The 20,165-nt window shown below is 38.9% G+C and overlaps 1 protein-coding gene across 2 annotated transcripts in view; it reads right to left on the bottom strand.

Annotated features, from left to right (window-relative positions):
• TBC1D8 (TBC1 domain family member 8) overlaps positions 1–20,165 on the bottom strand; it is a 130,381-nt gene that overhangs the window by 49,095 nt on the left and 61,121 nt on the right. For both annotated transcript variants that reach the window (XM_036742558.1, XM_036742557.1), the window contains exon 3: positions 3,623–3,741. In XM_036742558.1, the coding sequence (XP_036598453.1) occupies positions 3,623–3,741 (119 nt within the window). The remainder of the gene's footprint in view (positions 1–3,622; positions 3,742–20,165) is intronic.

Below are 20,165 nucleotides of genomic sequence, written 5' to 3'. Positions count from 1 at the left end.
AGATCCTTCATTTGCTTAAGACTCCCAAGAATAATCATAAATACCATCCAGGAAACACCTAGATCACAGGGAGGAAGCAAAGGGGAGGGGCCCTGTTTCCACTTCTATTTTATACTTAAGTTACAGCCAGGCCTTTCTTAAATTTTTACTTCATGGCTTGGAATTCAAATTAACAATGCCAGAAGTATAGATGAGGAAACAGGCTCAGAGAGAGGAACTCATTTGCTTAAGATCATAAAACAAAGAAAAGAGAATAAATAGTTTGTGGACAGCAAAAGAACTTGAACTCCAGTACTGGGATTACACATTTCCAATACACCAGAAAACCTTTCTGGAAACTAAGATATACCCTTTCAATGAAAAGACTTGAGCAAAAATCTCTTTCTTTACAAAATAAACAAAACTTTTTAAAAAAAAAATTTAAAACGCATCTTTATGAAGGTATTTAGAGTATTGCCGAAAAAAAAGAAGAAAAGAAAGAAAAGAGGATTAGCAAAGAAAAAAGGAAGCTCAGGAGGAGCCACAAATAAGCAGGACTGATTTGAAAGCATCATGTTAAATTTATGATATGCTTTTTTTAAAAAAGCTAAACATAACGGAAATTTGTGGTTTCACACAATCTTTTTTCTATCCTACATCATTTTTTTTTGTTGGTATTCATTAAATATCAGAATGGAATGCTGGCATTGGAGTTTGGAAGAGCTGAATTGGAATCTTATCCTGTCTTATTGGAGAGAAGTCACTTAATTTCTCTCAGCCTCATCTTCCTTATCTGTGAAAATGAGGACAAAGCAAAAGCACTTACTTCATAGGGTTGTGAAGATCAGATGGGATAATACCTATAAAGGACTTTGCAAAACTTAGAAGTGCCACGGAAATGTCAGCTCTCTTAGGAGATGTGTAGCTCTCTTAGGAATCAAGTAACAAGACAGAATAGTTATGATAGTCCAATGGGATACAGTGGCATAAACAGAAATAAAAAGAGTAAGTGGAATTACAAGTGTAACAACTCACATTCATAGTGTTTTGCAGAGTACTTTGTAGCCATGTATCATCCCTATTTTACAGATGAGGAAATTAGCTACATGATTTCCAGGGGTGGTGATTCAATCAATGGGCCCCACTTGAGGACCTAGAGGGCCACATGTGGCCTCAACGCTGCAGGTTCCCCACCCCTGATTTAGACAAAATCAGACAGCGATGGGGAGGCTGATTTACTATTTGAACTCCAAGTCTGGTGCTCAAATAGTTGGGACCCAGGAACCTCTCATAGGAAGGGTGGTTTTTTTTTGTTTTGTTTTTTTTCCTTTTAAAGCTTTGTAAGGCAGTTGGAAGTTGAGGGTGTGAATAGGAAATACTTCATTCCCTAGGACTTCTGGCAGAAGAAGTAATAGGAAAACAAACACCACTGTTCTTTTTCCATAAGGTGCAGTTCAGTAACTGGAGCCAACAGCTTTAGTTTGGGTAGAGGCCTTCGCTTTCTAACCTCTGGCTTATAAAACTATAGAGTCAGCAGATTTCTCATAGCTTTCATCTAAGAGGCTTTTCATTTCAGAGTCTTTCCAAGACTTTTTCAACTGTGAACAATTTCATCTTTCTTCCAACTAAGAGGAGGGGTCCCCCTTGGGCTAAAAAAAGTATAACAATGGCTGGTAGGTGGTGCAGCAGACAAAGAGCTGAGCCTGGAGTCCAGAATATCTGAGTTCAAATCAGCCCTTGGACAATTACTAGCTGTGTGACCCCGGGCTAGACACAATCTCTGTTTGCCTCAGTTTCCTCATTGTAAAATGGGAATAAATATACCACCTACCTCCCAGGGTTGTTTGTGAGGACCAGATGAGATATTTGTAAACTGCTTAGCACAGTGCCTGGCACACAGTAGGTGCTATATAAATGCTCATTCCCTTAAGGAGACAACTTTCTAAACATCGCAAAATCTATAAAATCCAAAAATGGAGCTTCAAGAGGTGCAAATTGGTGCCTAGTGAGAGGATGGGAGTACAGGAAGGGAGGGGGAGAAAATGGTAATACAAACCAAGTCCAGGCTGAGGAGCCAATGGTACTAGCTTCTGTTGCTGGTCTCTATTACCAGCCCCACTCTAGATCCTTGGTATTTTAGCTAGGTCCATACCATTCTTGAATAGATTTGTAAAATCATAGATTTAGAGCTAGACCTTAGAAGCCACCTAACCCAGTCCCCTACTTTACAGAGGAAGAATGCCCCAAAGGGATTTAAGTGGCTTGCCCAAAGTCACACAGGTGGAAAGTGACAGCCAGGATTTGAACCCAGGTCCTCTGTTTTCAAAGCTGACACTCCTTCCACTATACCACACTGCCCTGTTGCCACCCACGTGGTGGTCACCATGTCTGAGTTTTCATTCCATCTAAACCAAGGGCTGACTCTTAACCTTTTTTTGAGTCAGGGATCCCTTTGGCAGTCTGATGAAGCCTATGGACCTGGAAATGCCATACAGCAGTTAGAAATTAGTGAAAAAAGACATGTAATTCTCACCCTCCACCATTAGTTTACAAATTCCCTAAGATCTGTCCTTAAACTCCAAGTTAAGAACTCTGGTTTAGACCATGGCAATGACTGTCAAACTTTCTGGACTACTGATATCTTAAAATCATTGAAGAGAAGTAATGTATCATCCACCCCAACTACACCTCTGACATACTAAATGTTGCATGAAATGTATTGAATTTATATGAATATAAACAGTTATTTTCTTGAAAATCTGAGTATTTCACAACAACCTTTGAGGAAACTAGAGCTTTCTTGAGGATGCTGTGAAACCAAGCCTGAGAACTAATTGTTCTACCAAAAAAAAAATCATGGTCAGGCACTTTATAAATAAACAAGAATTGTAGACTAATGCATGCAAATGCTTAATGGGACAGGGAAGTACTAAGTATTAGAAAAATGCAATGTTTCTTTTTCCCAAAGCTTTTAATGCAGTTTCCAAAACTTAGATTGGCAAAATACCCAAGGCACCCACAGTTCCATCATTGGACGTGTTTAAGACTTTTCAGGGTTGTTACGAAGGGCATTCTTACATAAGGAGACAGTCTTCTAAGGTCCCTTCTAACCCTAAGAGCCTTGATCCACTTTCAATGGAGGCAGAGAAAGGTCATGAAACTCTCCCCCTGCCCTGAGTTAAATTCACATTAATCTGACTGAATGAATTCATTTATTTTAGAAATATATATATATGTATTTTATAGACTTTTTATGAAATCAAATGATAAGAAAGAGAACCCAATTGGCATAATGTCAAGTTCACAATTAAGACATTCAGTACTTAAAGCCAATCTTACCAGATTATTATTTTTTTCCTTTTAAATTTATTTATTTTTAGTTTACAACAATCAGTTCCACAAGTTTTTGAGTTGATCTTACCAGATTATTAATCTCTACAGGGACAGAAAGTCAGCAGGTAGTTGCATATTACACCAAAAGCACAGTAACTCTATATTAAATACTTGTCCAGGAATGTTGTATGTTAAAATTGTACTTGTTATAGATGTAATAGTAACATTCAGGTTAGGAAAGAGAAAGCGAAAAAAAAAACCAAACAAAAAAAAGGAACCAGAGGTAAAAAGCTAAGAAAAGGAAACCTACCTTTATTTTCCCCTTAACAAAACTAGCAATATCTTCTTTGTTATCAAATACAGACAATGTATGCAGCAGGTTTTGTTCTAACCATTCCCAGTGCTGATTAATCTCCTCTAAAGTTGCACCTAGAATAAGAAACAAGAAGACGTGAAGAATTAAAAAAACCCATACACAGATGAAGAATATTTTCAAATACAGTGGAACCCATGATTTCCATTGCTTCTAGCTACATTTTAGTTAAACACAGACTCACAGGACCATGGAGTTGGACAGCCATCCAGTCTAATCAATACCTGCACAAGAATCTTCCTCTGCAACATCCTTAGCAAATGATCATCCTGCCTTCAAGTGAATGCTTCTGATATAAGAGAATCCAGTGCCTTATGAGGCACTCCATTCCACTTTGGGACAGTTCTAATTTTTTTTTTAAATTTCCTTACACCAAGTCCAAATTTTCTGAAGCATAGGTCTGACCACGCTCAATGAATGACCTTCAATGGCTCCCTATTTCCTCCAGGATCCCATTTAAAGCCCTTCACAGCCTGCTCTCTTTCTACCTTTCCAGTCTTCTTACACTTCACCCCGCCCCCACTCTCTCCATTCACTCTATAATCTACAAGCCTTCTTGCTCTCCCTTGAACACTACACTCCATTTCCCAACTCTGCGACTACATTGGCTGTCTACCATGTCTACAATACTCTGTCCCTCTTAGTTTTCCTGGTTGCCTTCAAGATTTAACTCAAATCTCACTTTCTGCAGGAGGCCTTCCCCAACTTGTTCTGTTACTAGTGCCTTCCCTTCTGAGATTACATATCAATTACTACACACATATACACACACACACACACACACACACACACACACAGAGTAGGTGACACAGTGAATGGAGCACTAGGTTTGGAATCAAGAAGACTCATCTTCTTGAGTTCAAAGTTGGCCTCAGACTCTTATTAGGTATGTGACCCTGGACAAGTCACTTAACAATATTTGACTCAATTTCTCATCTGTAAAATGAGCCAGAAAAGGAAATGGCAAATCACTCCAGTATCTTTGCCAAGAAAACCCCAAAATGAGGTCATGAAGAATTGGACATGGCTGAAATAACTGAACAGCTTAACACCCACACACAAATATGTGTGTGTATCTACATATTATATGTACTTCACTAGAGTATTGGGGGAGATTGGAAATGTTAAATTTCAATACATATTGTCTCCCCTACCCCACCCTTTACTCAAAAACACCAGTGGCTCCCTATTATTTCAAGGATCAAATATAAAATCCTCTGGCATTTCAAACCCTTTACAACCTGATCCTTTCCTACCTTTCCAGTCATCTTATCCTCTATTCTCCTCCATGTAATGTATGATCCAGTGAGATTGGTCTTCTTGTTCCCTGCATATGACACTCCATTCTCCAGATGCTATGCCTTTTCACTGGCCATTGTTCTTAATCTTAATGCCTCCCCTCTGAGGTCACCCTCGATTTATCATACACACACATATACATGTAAGTGTTTGAAAACATATACATACATACACACACATAATATATATACACACAACACACACACACACACATACACACACACACACATAATAAATCCTAACTAACTGATTGACTGACTGATCTCTGCCTCCTGGCTTCTATGGCTACCTTCAAGATTCAACTCAAATTACACCTTCTGAAATCCTTTGCTGGTGCCTTCTTCCTCCCTTCCTCTCTCCTCCATGCATACCTCTGAGACTTCCTTTATTCATACTGTATGTGTCTTATTTGTTCAATTTTTGCATATTCTCTCACACACCTCCTCCCTCCCCCCGTTAGATGTGAACTCCTGGAGGGCAGGAATCACATTTTTGCCTTACTTTGCTTCTGTAGTGCTTTACCATACAGTAAGCACTTCATAAAGGCTAGCTGACTGACTGATAATGCCCTCACATTTCACAGGAAAATGCACAAGAACTGGTGGTGGTTGTTTTACTATATACCTTTGAAAACAAAATATATAATAATTTAAACAATTTAATTATAGCAACACTTTTATAAGTACAAAGCAACACACCCTTTTTAAAGAAAAAAAACTTAGTATTTTTAGTTCTTTAGATTGGGTTCCAAGTAATCTTAAAGTAAGCATAACTGTGAAATTCAGAGGTAATAAGCACTCCCAGGGCATCTGGCAAAGGAAACTGGGCAATCTATATTAGTCTATAAAGGCCAGATTTTCCTAATGGAAACAGAAAACACCTCCCCCCCCAAAAGGTTTTTGAGCAGAACCTAACCAAAATAGTATGTCTGGTCATTTTAGGCCAGAAGCATAAAGGTACAACTTTCACTGGTTTTGTACCCAGAATGGCTGCATTCTCCAGAGACATATTTTGCTATGTCATTTGTCGTTTGTCTTTATCCAAAGTTTAAGTCTGACATGCCCTGGCTGTGTGACCCTAGACACAGTGCTCTAGACAGCTCTAAATTGCAAGGAAGGTGCTGACTTTTGTTAGAAGTACTTTACTCATCTAGGAGCTGCCTACACTAATGAAATCCAAATGATTAAAAACTTCCTTTGGACTGCTGTCTGATTAGTATATATTATTTATTGGCATATATGTACATATATGTGTGTATATATATATATGTGTGTATATATATATGTATATATGTATGGAGAGAGAGAGAGAGAGAGAGAGAAAGTGAGTCTAGAAGACTCATCTTGCTGAGTTCAAATCTAGACTCAGACACTTACTAGCTTTATGACCCTGGGCAAGTCGCTTAACCCTGTTTGCCTTAGTTTCCTCATCTGTAAAATGAGCTAGAAAGGAAATGGAAACCACTCCAATATCTATGACAACAAAACCCCAAATAGGGTCACAAAGGGTTGGACACACTGAAATAATGGAACACAAAAACTATGAGAATAAGGGAGAAAACAATACAATTTCTGCAATATTCTAAATGTCTACTGCATCCAGTTTTAAATATTGAGTTTCAAACTACAAAATAAGATCCTACAAAAGGTTGTCCTTCCACTCGCCACTAAAATCAATTTTCTTCTCTTCTTACTTAGCATTTTTACAGCTCTCTGTTTGGGAAGCACTTTATAGTCATTGATTGGTTATTTCTTTCGTTCTCAAGGTCTAAGGACCTGACAATTTTAACTTCTCTTATTTTAAGGATGATTTTTTAAACCTTGTCTTTTGGTTCTGCGCATAAAAATCTAACTTCTTTCTGTTCCCTGTCCCCAGCTCTAGCATCTAGCTATGGTAATTCTGTTCCTAGCATTCTCCTCTATCCTTTCCTTGGCTCCTCCTACTTTCCTGTTTCATTGTTTAGAAACCCTTGATTATTTCAGGTCTCCTCTTCTCTTAATTCCTTCCAGGTTCACCAAAGGCTACCCAGTCTGTCTCTCTGTGAAACTTTCTGGCCTTTCTCCACTGTAGACTTACTATGCACTGAACTCTATTTTCTGAGAACTTTAACTATTGGGGAGAACAATATGATACAGCTTTGATCATTGACCTTTGAACTTGCTGACCAGCTCCTTTTTCTCCATTTAAGGAAATAATGTACTCAGTTCCATCTAACTGCCTTATAAACATGTGGCTCTTAAATGCAAGGAAGACCAGGCAAGAACCTGCAGGTGGACTAGGTGCCTAATGTGCGTACTTCACTGCTAGGTGTGGTTGTTTGTCCTTTATTCTTGAAAAGGACCAATGACTCCAGGAAGGTGATGTCTTTGTTTGCAAGTGAATTGAATTTTAGAGAGGCAGGGCTGTGCAAAGTTACTAGCCTTACTCTCTCCTCCAGAGCCATCTGGAACCAGTTATAGCTCTAGATGACTAGAGATGGCCCCAGACGTGGTGTGAGACCTTGGCCTTTTTAAGTTATTTTAAGTACTGGGAATGCAAAGACAAAGCTAAGCAATTCTTAGCTATTTACTTATATTTACATTCAGTATCAACTCTGCATTAGTCATTTTTGCTCAGTCCTTTCCAGGTCACAAATCATCGTCTTTGGCAGAGAAAACAAGCCAAATAAGAAATGAAGTCCATCTTCTCTCCCTTCTTAATTATGACAACCCCTTCTACTACCAGGACTATCTCTTTATTAGGTTTCGCTTTCCTTTCATATAGGCTTAAAAAAAAGACCCTCTTTTTCATCCCTCACCAACCTCAAGCTCATTCTGAGAGTTAGCATTTCACCTTCCTTTATACAGCACTATACCATCCTTTTTTATTCATCCTTCATTATCTGCTTTACTTCCATCTTTAGTCCTGGTGTGTCTGTCCATATCTTTTTAAAATCTGTGAATTCTTCATCAGTCTTTTTTTTTAAACCACTACCCTTTTCCCTTTTAAATGGAGTTATTTCTCTTTGTATCTTCAGAATTTCATCCTTAAGATCTTCCCATCTTTCTGGGTTGACTTCCCCTATAGAATTTTAGCCTATGGGATACATCTATCCTTTCTCTAAACCCTTTGCTCTACCAAATGCCCTGCTGTCCTCTACAATAGCACAAAATTTTAAAATGGAGTAGTCAGTGACAGTAAATAAATAGTTATCAAGTTCCTTCTATGTTTCAGGCACTGTGCTAAGTGCTAGGGCTACAAAAAGAGGCAAAAGACAGTTCTTGTCCCTAAAGAGCTCAAAATCAAATGGGGGAGACAATAAGCAAACAAATATGTACAAACAAAGCTATATGTAGGATAAAGAGGAAAGAATTAAGAGTGGGAAGGTTCTAGAACTAAAAGGGGTTGGCAAAGGCTTCCTGGGAATCAGAGAAGCCTAGGAGCAGTAATGAGGGAAGAGAAGATTCCACACATGGGGAACAACCAGATAAAATGCCTGGAACTGAGAGATGGAGTCTTGTTTGTGGAATAGCAAGAAAGCCAGTGGCACTGGATCAAAGAGTACATGGCAGGGAGAGTAAAGTGTAAAGAGACTGGAAAGGTAATAGGGGGCTAGATGATAAATGGCTATGAATGCTAAACAGAGTATTTTGTATTTGATCCTAGAGGGCATGTTTATAGGCAGTCAGGAATGATAAGTTACTAGACAGGGAGAGATTGAAAATAAGTGATGAAGTGGGGACAACAAAGGGGACAACCTGTTAGAAGAGACAAGATAGAATGGGATAGTTTGAGCATATAGAGGCGTTAGCTGTGGTAAGGAGTAAAAGCACTTTATCAGGTGAGAGGGGTGAATGACATGAGAGTAGATGAGGGCACCTGAATAAGAGATGAAAAGGGAGAAGAGAAAGCTCGTGGCAAATGGTCTCATTTTTTTTCTGTAAAATATGAAGCAAAGTTCTCAGGTGAGAGAGGAGGGTGGCAGGGAATCATGGAAGGTTTGAGGAGGAATGAAAAGGTTTGGAAGAACTGCTGTGGAGAATAAAATAGCAAATTGATAAGGCAGGTATAGCAGGATTCCCTAGCAGCAATGAGGACCCAGTTGAGACTGTGTAACATAAATTTGTAGTAGACCCAGTCAGAATGGTTGTGTAATTTTCTACGTCTTCATTCAGCATCACAAGTGTCGGAGCTAATGCAGCAAATGGTGGGAGTGATCCAAGGCTAAAGCTTAGCAGGGTGCAATCAATGAAATGATAAGTAAGCTAAGGACTCATGAGAAGGGGTACAGCATAGTGCTGAATTGGTTCTCTAAGAGGTCAAGATGAGGAAAAGCAGAGAAAGTAGTGAGTGCAGGGGAGATGCCTGGGATAGAATTGAGGGGTCATGGGATTAGAGGTCATGGTGAGGATAAAAAGTGGGGTTTGGTAAGGGAAGGCTAAGGAGGAGGTGAAAAGTCATTAGATTATAGTAAGATAAAAGAATTTAGGATTTTTTTAACATAGAGATGTTACATTTATGGGTGATGGCAAGATCAAGGATATGGCCATCTTTATGTATGGCTAAGATAGGGTTTAGGAGTAAGTCATAGAAAGTGAGTAGGCTGAAGAATGAAGTGGTTAGGGTGTTTAAAGGAAAATTAATATGTTTGTTGAAAACCCCTAGTATGACGAATAGTCACATCCCTTCAAAATTCCCATCATTTCTCCTAGTTGTTGAGAATTATAGCTAGAATAGAATTCCTCCTTATTGGTTCCTCCATCTTTAAAGGTTGAAATTATCATTAAAGCAAATCAAGAAAGTATTAGCTGCTCTTGGCAGAGAGAGTATTTCACCAAATATCTGGATAACTGAAGCCTCTTATCACCACTTCTGTCATGCCTAAATTCCAGGCTTACGATCTGTTCTCAAGCTCCTCATTTCTTTTTTTCCCCACTCAGGGAGACTGTAGTGTATCCTGGTGACAATATCACTTCTATTTCATCCAAACTGTCTCAGTCATGCTTCGCTTTCCCATCCTCTGAACCTGTTCCTGATCTTCCTCACTTGAGTATATCTTAATATACAGTGCTACTCTGCTTCATCCCTTACCTATCCTTTTTCTTTTAAATAAGAAATACCCTTCCAAAGTGATATTCCAGTCAGGGGTTTCATCCTAATATGTCTCAGTAATACATATATACACACATACATATACAGTCATTTTTGTTCCTTAAATCATGATCTCTAGTTCACTTTCCTTGTTACTCACATTTGTACATCTTGTACATACATCTGAAGTCATAGCTTCTATTGCTAGCTCCTTTCTTGGATTCTGTACATCTCCTAGATCCTTGTATCTCTAATACTACTTTTCTTCCTTCATTCTTGTTACTCTGTGGTACCTACCTATATCAAATGCAAAGGCAACACTCTCTCCTTCCTCTCCTCTTTGTAGTTTAAAGCCCTTTGGATTAGATTTGCAATATTCCAAGAATATATCTATTCTTATCAATTCTTGCTGGATATACTCCATCCCTGGCCAGGAACTTTTAATTCCTATACTATATTTCAAATTATGTTTTAGAAAGCCAAATTCTGTTCATAGATACCATCTTCTTAACCGGCTGTTCATTTCCCCCAAATCTGTCTCTCTCTTCTAAAGCTCTTGCCTTTGGTTGGCAGCAGGAATGAGAAAAAAAATCACTTGTGCCCCTGAGGTCTTCAGTTTTTTTACTCAAAGTCTCATAACCTTTAGCAATGTTTTCTTGATTCCTTCTAGCAGTCTCATCATTTGTGCATACGTAGTCATCATCTAGTTTGCCAAATCATGGGAAATTTCCTGTCATGTCTTGGATGCATGCCATAGTAAGGCCTCTCAAATAGCTTCGGTAGGTAGGCCATGGAACAAGGATTTATTTAGCACTACTATGTGTCAAGCACTGTGCTAAGTGCTTACAATTATTATCTCATTTGATCCTCACAAAACCCCTGTGAAGAAGGTGCTATTATAACCCCATTTTACAGTTGATAAAACTGAGGTAAACAAAGGTTAAGTGACTAGCCCAGGGTCACATAGCTAGTAAGTGTCTGAGACCAATTTTGAACTCAGGTCTTCCTTGTTCCAAGCCCAGTGTTCTATCCACTGCATCCCCTAGTGGCCTCAGGACCTCCTGTCACTAACCATTATTACTCATTTCTTCTTACTATACATGATCTCTCATTTAACAGAACCAATAGATCCACACCATTATTTCTTGGAAGTTAAACAGCTTTTTCCTCATGAGAATGTCCAGATCATTGGAAAGAGCCTCAGATGTTTCTAGCTTCAAGCATTTAGTGATTTTCTCCTTTGCATTTCCCATGGGATGTTTTTCCAGTATTTAACATTCAGACATAGGTTAGGATTCTGCTCTACCTCTTTCTTCTTCTCTGCTTTAATATTGAAGCCTCCCTCCCCCTTTTAAAAGACAACTTCATTCTCCTTGATAACCCAGGAAAGGTCTCACGGAGGAGATGACATTTAGGCTGAACTCTGAAGTAAGCCAGGGATTCTGAGAGGCAGAGGTGAGGAGGTAGTACATTCTAGGCATGGATGGCACCCTGTACAAGGCATGGGGACAAGAGACAGAACGGTATGTGCAAGAAGCACAGTTTGGCTCGAAGGCAGAGGTTGTGGTAAGGAAGAGTATGTAATACACCTGGAAGGGTAGGTATAACCAGAGTGTAGAGGCCTTCAAATCCCAAATGAATTCATCTGATTCTACAGGTAATAGGGAGCCAGGGGAGCTTTCTGGGTAGGGAAGTAACTTGTGCTTTAGGATTATCACCTGAATAGCTGAGTGCAGAATAAGTTGGAGAGGGGAGAGATTTGAGGCAGGGAAATCAATTAGGAGATTGCTGCAATAATCTAGGTGAGAAATGACCTGGTAGGGCAGTGGCTTGTTAGGGGAGAGAAGTGAATAGATCAAAGAGAAGTCCTCAAAGTAGAACTGACAAGACCTAGCAATTGATTGGATATGGATAAAGTAGAATGAAGAGTCAAAGATGGTGACCTTGGGGAACAGGAAAGATTGTAATGCCTGTGATAGAAATGGTAAAGTTAGGAAGAAGATTGAGTGGATTTGGAAGCGGAAAGATCATGAGTTCTGTTTTGAACATGTTGAGTTTGTGATGCTTGTGGGTCATGAAGCTCAAAATGTCCAATAGGTGGTTTGAGATGAGGACTAGACCTCAGGACAGAAAGTAGAGTGGGATATATTGATCTGGAAATCATCTGCATAAAGGTAAACGAATTAGTGGGAGTAGATGAAAGAGGTTATAGAGAAGAAGGCCTTTGGGTATACTCAGCATTAGGGGCAGGACATAGATCAACAAAAGGAGACTGAAAAGGAAGTACTTACTAGGTGTAAGAACAGCTAAGTGGTACAATGGATAGAATGTCCGGCCTGCAATCAGGAAGACTCATCTTCCCGAGTTCAAATCTAGTCTCAGACACTTACTAGCTGTGTGACCCTGGGAAAGTCACTTAATCCTGTTTGCCTCAGTTTCCTCATCTGTAAAATGAGCTGGAGAAGGAAGTGGCAAACCCCTCCCATATCTTTACCAAGAAAACCCCAAATGGGGTCAAGAAGAGTCAGACATGACTAAAAGTAACTCAACAATAATAACAACTAGATGCAAGGCATCATGTTAGTCACTAGCGAACATGGAAGTCTAGGGCTCATGCCCCTTAAGTTCCCTCTTTTTATTCCTATTTCACCCTGGATAAAAATAAGCAAAGCAATTTAATTTTTTTCTATTCTTTCTTTAATTGACTGTTCAAAACATTCTAAATGGATTTTTAAAGTTTAAATTCTATTATTGAAATGGGTCATGAAGAAATTACTTTTTGAGAGAGTTATACAGTTTCCAACACAGGAAAATATAAAACCAAAAATTATGTAAAGGTTTTAGATTAGAACTCATTGGAAATCCAACTAGCAAAATTGTAATATTTTTGTATTATCTTTTGTGTTCCCTAGTCTAATCCCAAGCTTCAGATTTTCAGGACAAAAGGGCTGTTGTCAATTTATTAACTCTCTCCAGAAACTGAAAAAAGTATAGAAAATTCAGTTTGACTTACAGAAGATGGTATCTACGAGGTGGGAATAAATGCCTGCCAATAATTAAGTAACAGAGGTCACCCTGATCATTCTGTCTTGACAAACTGGCTATGAAATTATCCCTCTCAAGTTGTTGGAGGACCATAATAAAATAGCTTAGAGTAGCCCATTACACTGTGAAATGCACATATATTCCCTGGAGGTATTTGAGGAAGTGAAATGAGTAAAATAACCCTGTCTAGATTTCTAGCTTTAACAGGAACACAAGCCACATAGAGTTTATGTTCCTAGGTTAAAGAGAAACTGTTTTCCTCCATCAATATAACAAAGTATGTGTTTTCTCTTAGTAACCAAAATGCCTAAATATACCATGAAATAGAAGAGTCTGCAAATGGATTCAATAAGTCAGACTGTTTAAAATTACAAAGCAGGCAGTCAAAAGTCAGGTTTTTCAATGTACTACTGTGCAAATGCTAGGTCTAAAGGCAACAAGCAGCCATCTGAATAGAAGCACTATTTAAGGTCCCAACAGTGTAATATTCTTCAATACCATGTGTAAGCTTCACTTTATATACAGTGTTTTAAGGAAGATGGAACAATGGTCAGTGATGTAAAACTAGGGAGGAAAAGAGTTGAAATGAACCTCAAGAATACATACCAAAGTTCTAATTTTCAGAAATAACACCTAAATTCTAAAACCAAAGGAACCTTTCCAAAGTCATGCAGAATTTCAGCACACTAATGTCATATTTACCTATAGATTTTCACCCCTTGTGCATTTCTGAAGTGCACACGTTGTGAGAAAATAAATAAAAATGTTTACCCATATAATCCCCGCATTTCAATCAATCCACTCAACAAACATTTATAGAGTACCTATTAGGTGTGGGTTGCTTCCAACTTAGAAACAACCAATTCTTTTTTAAGCCGAATCTACTTTGTTCTTGTCAATACACAGGGCTAAATACATTTAAATGGGCTTTACTATCAGCCTTTTGTTTTTACATTATGGGTATTTATAGATATATACTTCTCCTTCCAAGTGCCCCAGAATTAAATACTCCTTAAAAGGAAAAAAAAAGTTAAGTAAAAAAAAAAACAACAAAATGATCATATCTGATCATTTTGGGCAATCTCCTACACCCATTAACAATAATAACAACAAGAATAACAGCTAACTTAGAGAGCTTACTACGTGTCAGCACTGTGTTAAGCGCTTTAGAATAATCATCCCATTTGATCCTCACAACAACCTTGAGAGGTAGGTGCCATTATTATCTTCAATTTATAGATGAGGAAACTGAGGCAAATGGAGGTTCAGTGACTTGCCCAGGATCACATAGTTTGGATTAGAACTCAGGTCTTTCTTACTTTAGGTCTGGTGCTCTATCCATTGTGCCATCTAGCTACCATTATCTCCCACTTCTCTGCAAAAAAATGGAGAATGACTTGGATCAGTATTCACTCTTCTAATCCCTCTTCAGAGGCCCTTCTTCCCTTTCCTTATCTTTTTCTCTTCTGTCTCAACTGGCCTGTAAAACTGACTGATTATTATATCCTGAATGCACTTTCAACTTTATGGAGAAATGGGGAGTGAGATGGAGCTACAGTAATAAATTAAAAGGTAGCTTATCCACAAAACCACAAACTTGAAAGGCTAAGAAAGACTAACTATAAACCTAATCATTTAATTATTTATGTTAATTTCCCAGTCTCTCTCGAGGACACATAGCCATCTCAAGTCTCTTTCCAAATAACATTTTTTCAAGAATTTGAAGAACCAGTTCCTGTAGAAATGAGGTAAATTTCTGGAGATCTGAAGCAGGTACCCTTTTCTTCAGAGGGCCTGTCCACAGAGAAACCTGGATCCAAAGGGAGCAGCTGCAGCAAAGCAATAAACGACCTAATGAGGAGTGAAGGACCCCTCTGAAAACCCAAAGTGGCTCTACAGCCTGGATTACCAGCCCTTTTGTTGCAGTACTGTGGGGGGCCTCTAATCACCTGAAGGATGTTGCAAAGTCTATTTAAAAATAAACCTCAAAACAGAATTTGTTTAAATATAAAAAAAATTAACACATGTCAAACATGGCACTTCTAGGAGACTTTCAAAAATAAACAAAGTTAAACACACACACACACACACATACACACACACACGCACGCACCCACCCCAAAATTACTCTTCTAGGATTTCTAAGAGATACTTTGTCAAGCCTGTAAGGAAATACAAGGTTATTCTAGCTGTAAGGGAAATAGGAGGTCATTCTACCCCCTGGCAGCTTTCAATGGCTAACCTAGTGTACTCAGTACTGATTGTTAAGGGACTGACCACTGCAAAAAGTTCTTTCTAATGACACCTCAATCAACTGGTCTTGGCAAAGGTAACACTATTGTCATTAAGTCCCAGTGGATTATTTGCTTTGAATCCATCTGTATAAAAATATATATATATATATGTATGTACAAAGGAACAATTCAGCTTCTGTGTTTTCTATAAAAGTGCTAGGGGGTTTAATCCAAAAATATCATGGGATTTCTCTTCTGATACACCCCATGTTACTTTACTAGTCATTACTTGCCTGCTACTTCAAGAGATGTGCTGTGTCACAAAGAAATCTTTGCTAGTGGTCAGTGGGTAAATATTATGGTCCAAATTCAGTCTATACTGAGGCCAAATCATTAAAAATAAAAAAGGAATACTGGGGTACCTTTTGGTAGAACCAAGTCTTCACAAACTCTGGAAAATTACACTGAACCTAGCAGGACAGTAGTTCTGTAGTAATAGAGAGGATAAGAATCTGAGGAAGTAACCTTTTACAAAGTAACAATAGAAAAACAAGAAATGTATCTCCAAACAGTTTTCAGCCCACAGGAATTAATCTGTGCGATTTCATTTCAAGGGCTGTTTTGACCAGTTCTTTTCTCCACTAGGGAGATGGCCCTGGAGCAAAGATCCACAATTCAGTCACATGCAAGTTTCCATTGTGAGGTTGTGAGGATGAAAAAAAAGGAGCTATGGTGTTAATATGCCAAGAAGAACCCTATTCCACCTAACAGGCATCTGAAATACAGAAATCTTTGAGGGGTAGCTGAAAAACAATGTTTTGGAGCTTTCAAAATCAATATCATCCTTGCCTGATTCATTCAACCAATTAATAATTCTTTCTACCACAAACAACTAAGTGAAAATTATAGCTCTGTAATGGCCACTGCCAGGAAGACTCAAACCCTTAGACAGACCTAGAATTTCAGGGAACTAGTTTTAAAACTCCCTAAACAGACCGTGGTTGAAATCCATTTAGAGTCATGTGACACAACTTTAAAGCATTAAGCAAGCAGGTTAAAACAGGTACACTTTTAAATCTCTGACAATCTTCTTCCTTTTCTTCCTATTCAACCCAAACACCCTCTTAAAAAATAAAAGCACAAAACCTCATACATTAAAAAATCTATTTATAGTCACTTATAACTAATTTTAACGTTAAGTATTTATTCAAAAGTTCCTATAAACATTCTCAAAGAGTGAAAAGATTTGACCAAACCCAACATCAGTGACCCATTGGAGGGGAAAGACATTTGCTTTTATTAAATGTTATTAAAGGTTTTTGAGATATTCTTAATATTTGCCCACTTTTTATCTCAAGAAGAACGAAATTCACCTACTTGGATCTTCATTTTAAGAAAGACACTATGGCATACCAGATAGGGCGCTGGATTAGGAATAAAATATCCTAGGTCCAAATCTTGCCTCAGACACTAGGACCTTGGACAAGACATTAAGTCTCTCTCAGATTCATTTTCTCATCTGTAAAATAGGGATAACAATACCTGTGGTTCATATATTCCAGGGTCATTGTGTAAGGATTGAAAGAGGTTGAAAGCAATACATACACACACACACGTACGTGTGTGTGTGTATAATGTTTTATAAACCTTAAAGCATAATATCTATGATGATGATAATGGCTTCCAGCAGAGCCTAGAGAGGCAGCATTTTATACCAAAAAACTTCTGAACTTGGGAGTTAGGAAAGACCTAGGTTTAAATCCTGCTTCTGATTCTTACTGACTGTTGGACCAAAAGCAAATTACTTAATCTCTTCCAATTTTAATTTCCTTGTCATGGCGCAGTGGATAGTGTACCAGGCCTGGAGTCAGGAAGACTCATCTTCCTGAGTTCAAATTCCACCTCATAAGCTGTGTGATCCTGGGCAAGTCACTTAAGCTTGTTTGTTTTAGATTCCTCAACTGCAAAATGAGCCGGAGAAGGAAATGGCAAACCACTCCAATATCTTTGTGAGGAAAACCCCAAATGGGGTCACAAAGAGTCAGACACAACTGAAGAACAACCAAACAACAACAACAAAATGAGGACACCAGTAATATCTGCCTCACTAGGATATTGTAAGGGTCCCATGAGATCACGTATGTAAAAGGTTTTTTGCAAACTAAAAGACTATCTAAATATTTGTCAGCTATTATTATTATAATTATTGATATACTTTCAGACCCAAGCAATTCATACATTGAGTAGAAGCTCTACTTTAGCAAGTTCTAGGATCATAGACTATTAGAGCTGAAAAAGACTTGGGAATTTGGAGAGGCAAAATTATGTTATACAACAAGCTACGCATTTGGAACCAGAGGACCTGCTGCTTATTCCTGTGTGATCTTGGGCAAGTTATCTAACATCTTTGGGCCTCCACTTCCTCATGTGTAAAATAAGATAGTTGGACGGTATGGGATCTAAGGTCCCTTCGATCTCAAAATCTATGTTGCCTTGAGTGAATCCAACGATCTTCTTTGTAGATGAGGAAAAGACGGTGAAGGGGTGTTAGGCAACTTCCCCAAGGTCATGAAGGTAGTAGGGTTGTCCAGTTTTGAATCCAAATCCACTACTGATATGATCCAAAATCACATGTTTTTATCAGTGAAAAGGATTTGAAAAGGACATTCCCATATGCTTTGCCACTGCACCCTGAGGATCATAGGACCTTTCCAGCTGAAACTTCCCATATCTCTCCCACATTAGAAGGTGAACTCCTTGAGGGCAGGGCCTGCCTTACTTTTCTATTTGTATCTCCAGCACTTAGCACAAGGGTTTGTACATAGTACATAGTAAATGCTTAATAAATGCTTTATTCATTTACTCACTACTAACCCTCAATGTAACCAAATCCCTTCATTTCATAAAGTAGGGAACTGAAGTTCTGAGAGGTTGTGACTTTCCCCCCACCCCACCCACTGATACTTATATTCAACTCATATGACTATCATAACTAATCCTTCTAATAAACTTAGCCTGGTTGTGTCATTCCTCTACACAAATATTTTCAGGGGAGGTACTGCCTACCAAGTAAAGTTCAAACTCCTTTCTTTACCTGGCATTCAAAGCTCTTTAAATTTGTCTCCATCTTTTCCCCCTTCTCAACTCATTTTCCTCTACATCAGTAATTCTTAACTTTTTCATGTGTTGTAGATCCCTTTACAATCTGGAAAATCCTATTGAACCCTTCTCAGAGTAATGTTGTTGTTGTTTGTTGTTCAGTCATTCAGGTGCATCCAATTCTTCATGACCCTATTTGGGGGGTTTCTTGGCAGAGATCCTGGAGTGATTTGCCATTTCCTTCTCCAGCTCATTTTATAGGTGAGGAACTGAGGCAAAGAGGGTTAAATGAATTACCCAGGGTCACAAAGCTAGTAAGTGTCTGAGGCCACATTTGAACTCAGGAAGATGAGTCTTCCTGACTCCAGACCCAGCGCTCTGTCTCCTGTGCCATTTGCTAATCTACATGTCTTTAAATGCATAAAATAAAATACGCAGGATTATCTCTCCCATTAGAATGGTAGCTCCTAGAAGACAAGAACTATTTTTTGCCTTTCCTCATATCTCCAACACTTAGCACAGGGCCTGGCACACAGTAGGCACTCAATAAATGCTTACTGACTATTGACTGAGAGCAAAGGAAACCTATTATACTGAAGTACAGATATGAAAATATTTTTTTTCAAAAAACAAGTGCACAGACCCCTGTACTTAAGGAACGCCCTACTCTACATATTCTAGTCTCTACACAAACTATCCTACTTTCGGTCCCCTCCCAACATCCTCTTTACTCTTGAACCTCTGTTTATTATAAGCCCTTGCTTATGTTATTTTCTATGCCTAGGACAGGGATGGGGAACCTGTAACCTTGAGGCCACATGTGGCATTCTAGGTCCTTGGGTGTGGCCTTCTGACTGAGCCAAGTTTTACAGAACAAATTCCTTTATCAAGGGGATTTCTTCTGTGAAGTTTGGATTCAGTCATAGGACTGCACTTGAGGACCTAGAGGGCCACATGCGGCCTTAAGGCTGCAGGTTCCCCACTCCTGGATATCTCTCTTTTGCTCCATCGTCTGTTGAATTCTGTGTAGTCCACCTTATTTAGAGCCCAACACAAATGCCATCTGCACCACAAAGCATCCCCCGATCCTCCCGGGTAGACTCTACCTCCTTCACACTTTGATCATCCTTGGTTTGTAACTGGTTTTTGTTTTCAAACTGATCTGTGATTTCAATGATTTCATGTCTCCACCAACACAGATCAACACTTTCTCTGCAACTTATAGACCTAGGGCACCGACAGGTTAGGTGACTTGTGTTGGACAACACAGAGTCAGTATGTATTAGAGGGATGACTGAATCCTGACACTGAGGCCACTGCTCCATCTTTTATTACATGCTGTCTTTTGCAACTTATGTGATGTTCCTTCCTTCCTTCCTCCCTTCTTTCCTCCCTCCCTTCCTTCCTTCCTTTTCTTCCTCCCTTCTTTTCTTTTCTTTTCTTTTCTCTTCTCTTCTTTTCTTCTCTCTTCTCAAAAGCAAAGCCTTAAACCCATTTCACTCTGGAGCTCATAGATTGGACAATTGGTCCTTGCCCCAGCACCATTTAATGGCTACATGGTCCTCCTGGCTCAGAGTGAATGTAATTAGAAACTGTTTCTCTTTTGGCCAGGGTCTTCCCCTCCCAGCTTGATTTTCTTCTTTAATGAAAAGGGCCATCCCTTGACTTAGTTCTTAAAGAGGCCTATTCACTGAACGGGTGTTACATCACTCTGAGTGAGTACATGAAAAGGC

This window comes from Trichosurus vulpecula, chromosome 2, assembly GCF_011100635.1.
Source record: "Trichosurus vulpecula isolate mTriVul1 chromosome 2, mTriVul1.pri, whole genome shotgun sequence".
Lineage (NCBI taxonomy): Eukaryota > Metazoa > Chordata > Mammalia > Diprotodontia > Phalangeridae > Trichosurus > Trichosurus vulpecula.
This window is presented reverse-complemented; position numbering and strand designations above follow the sequence as displayed.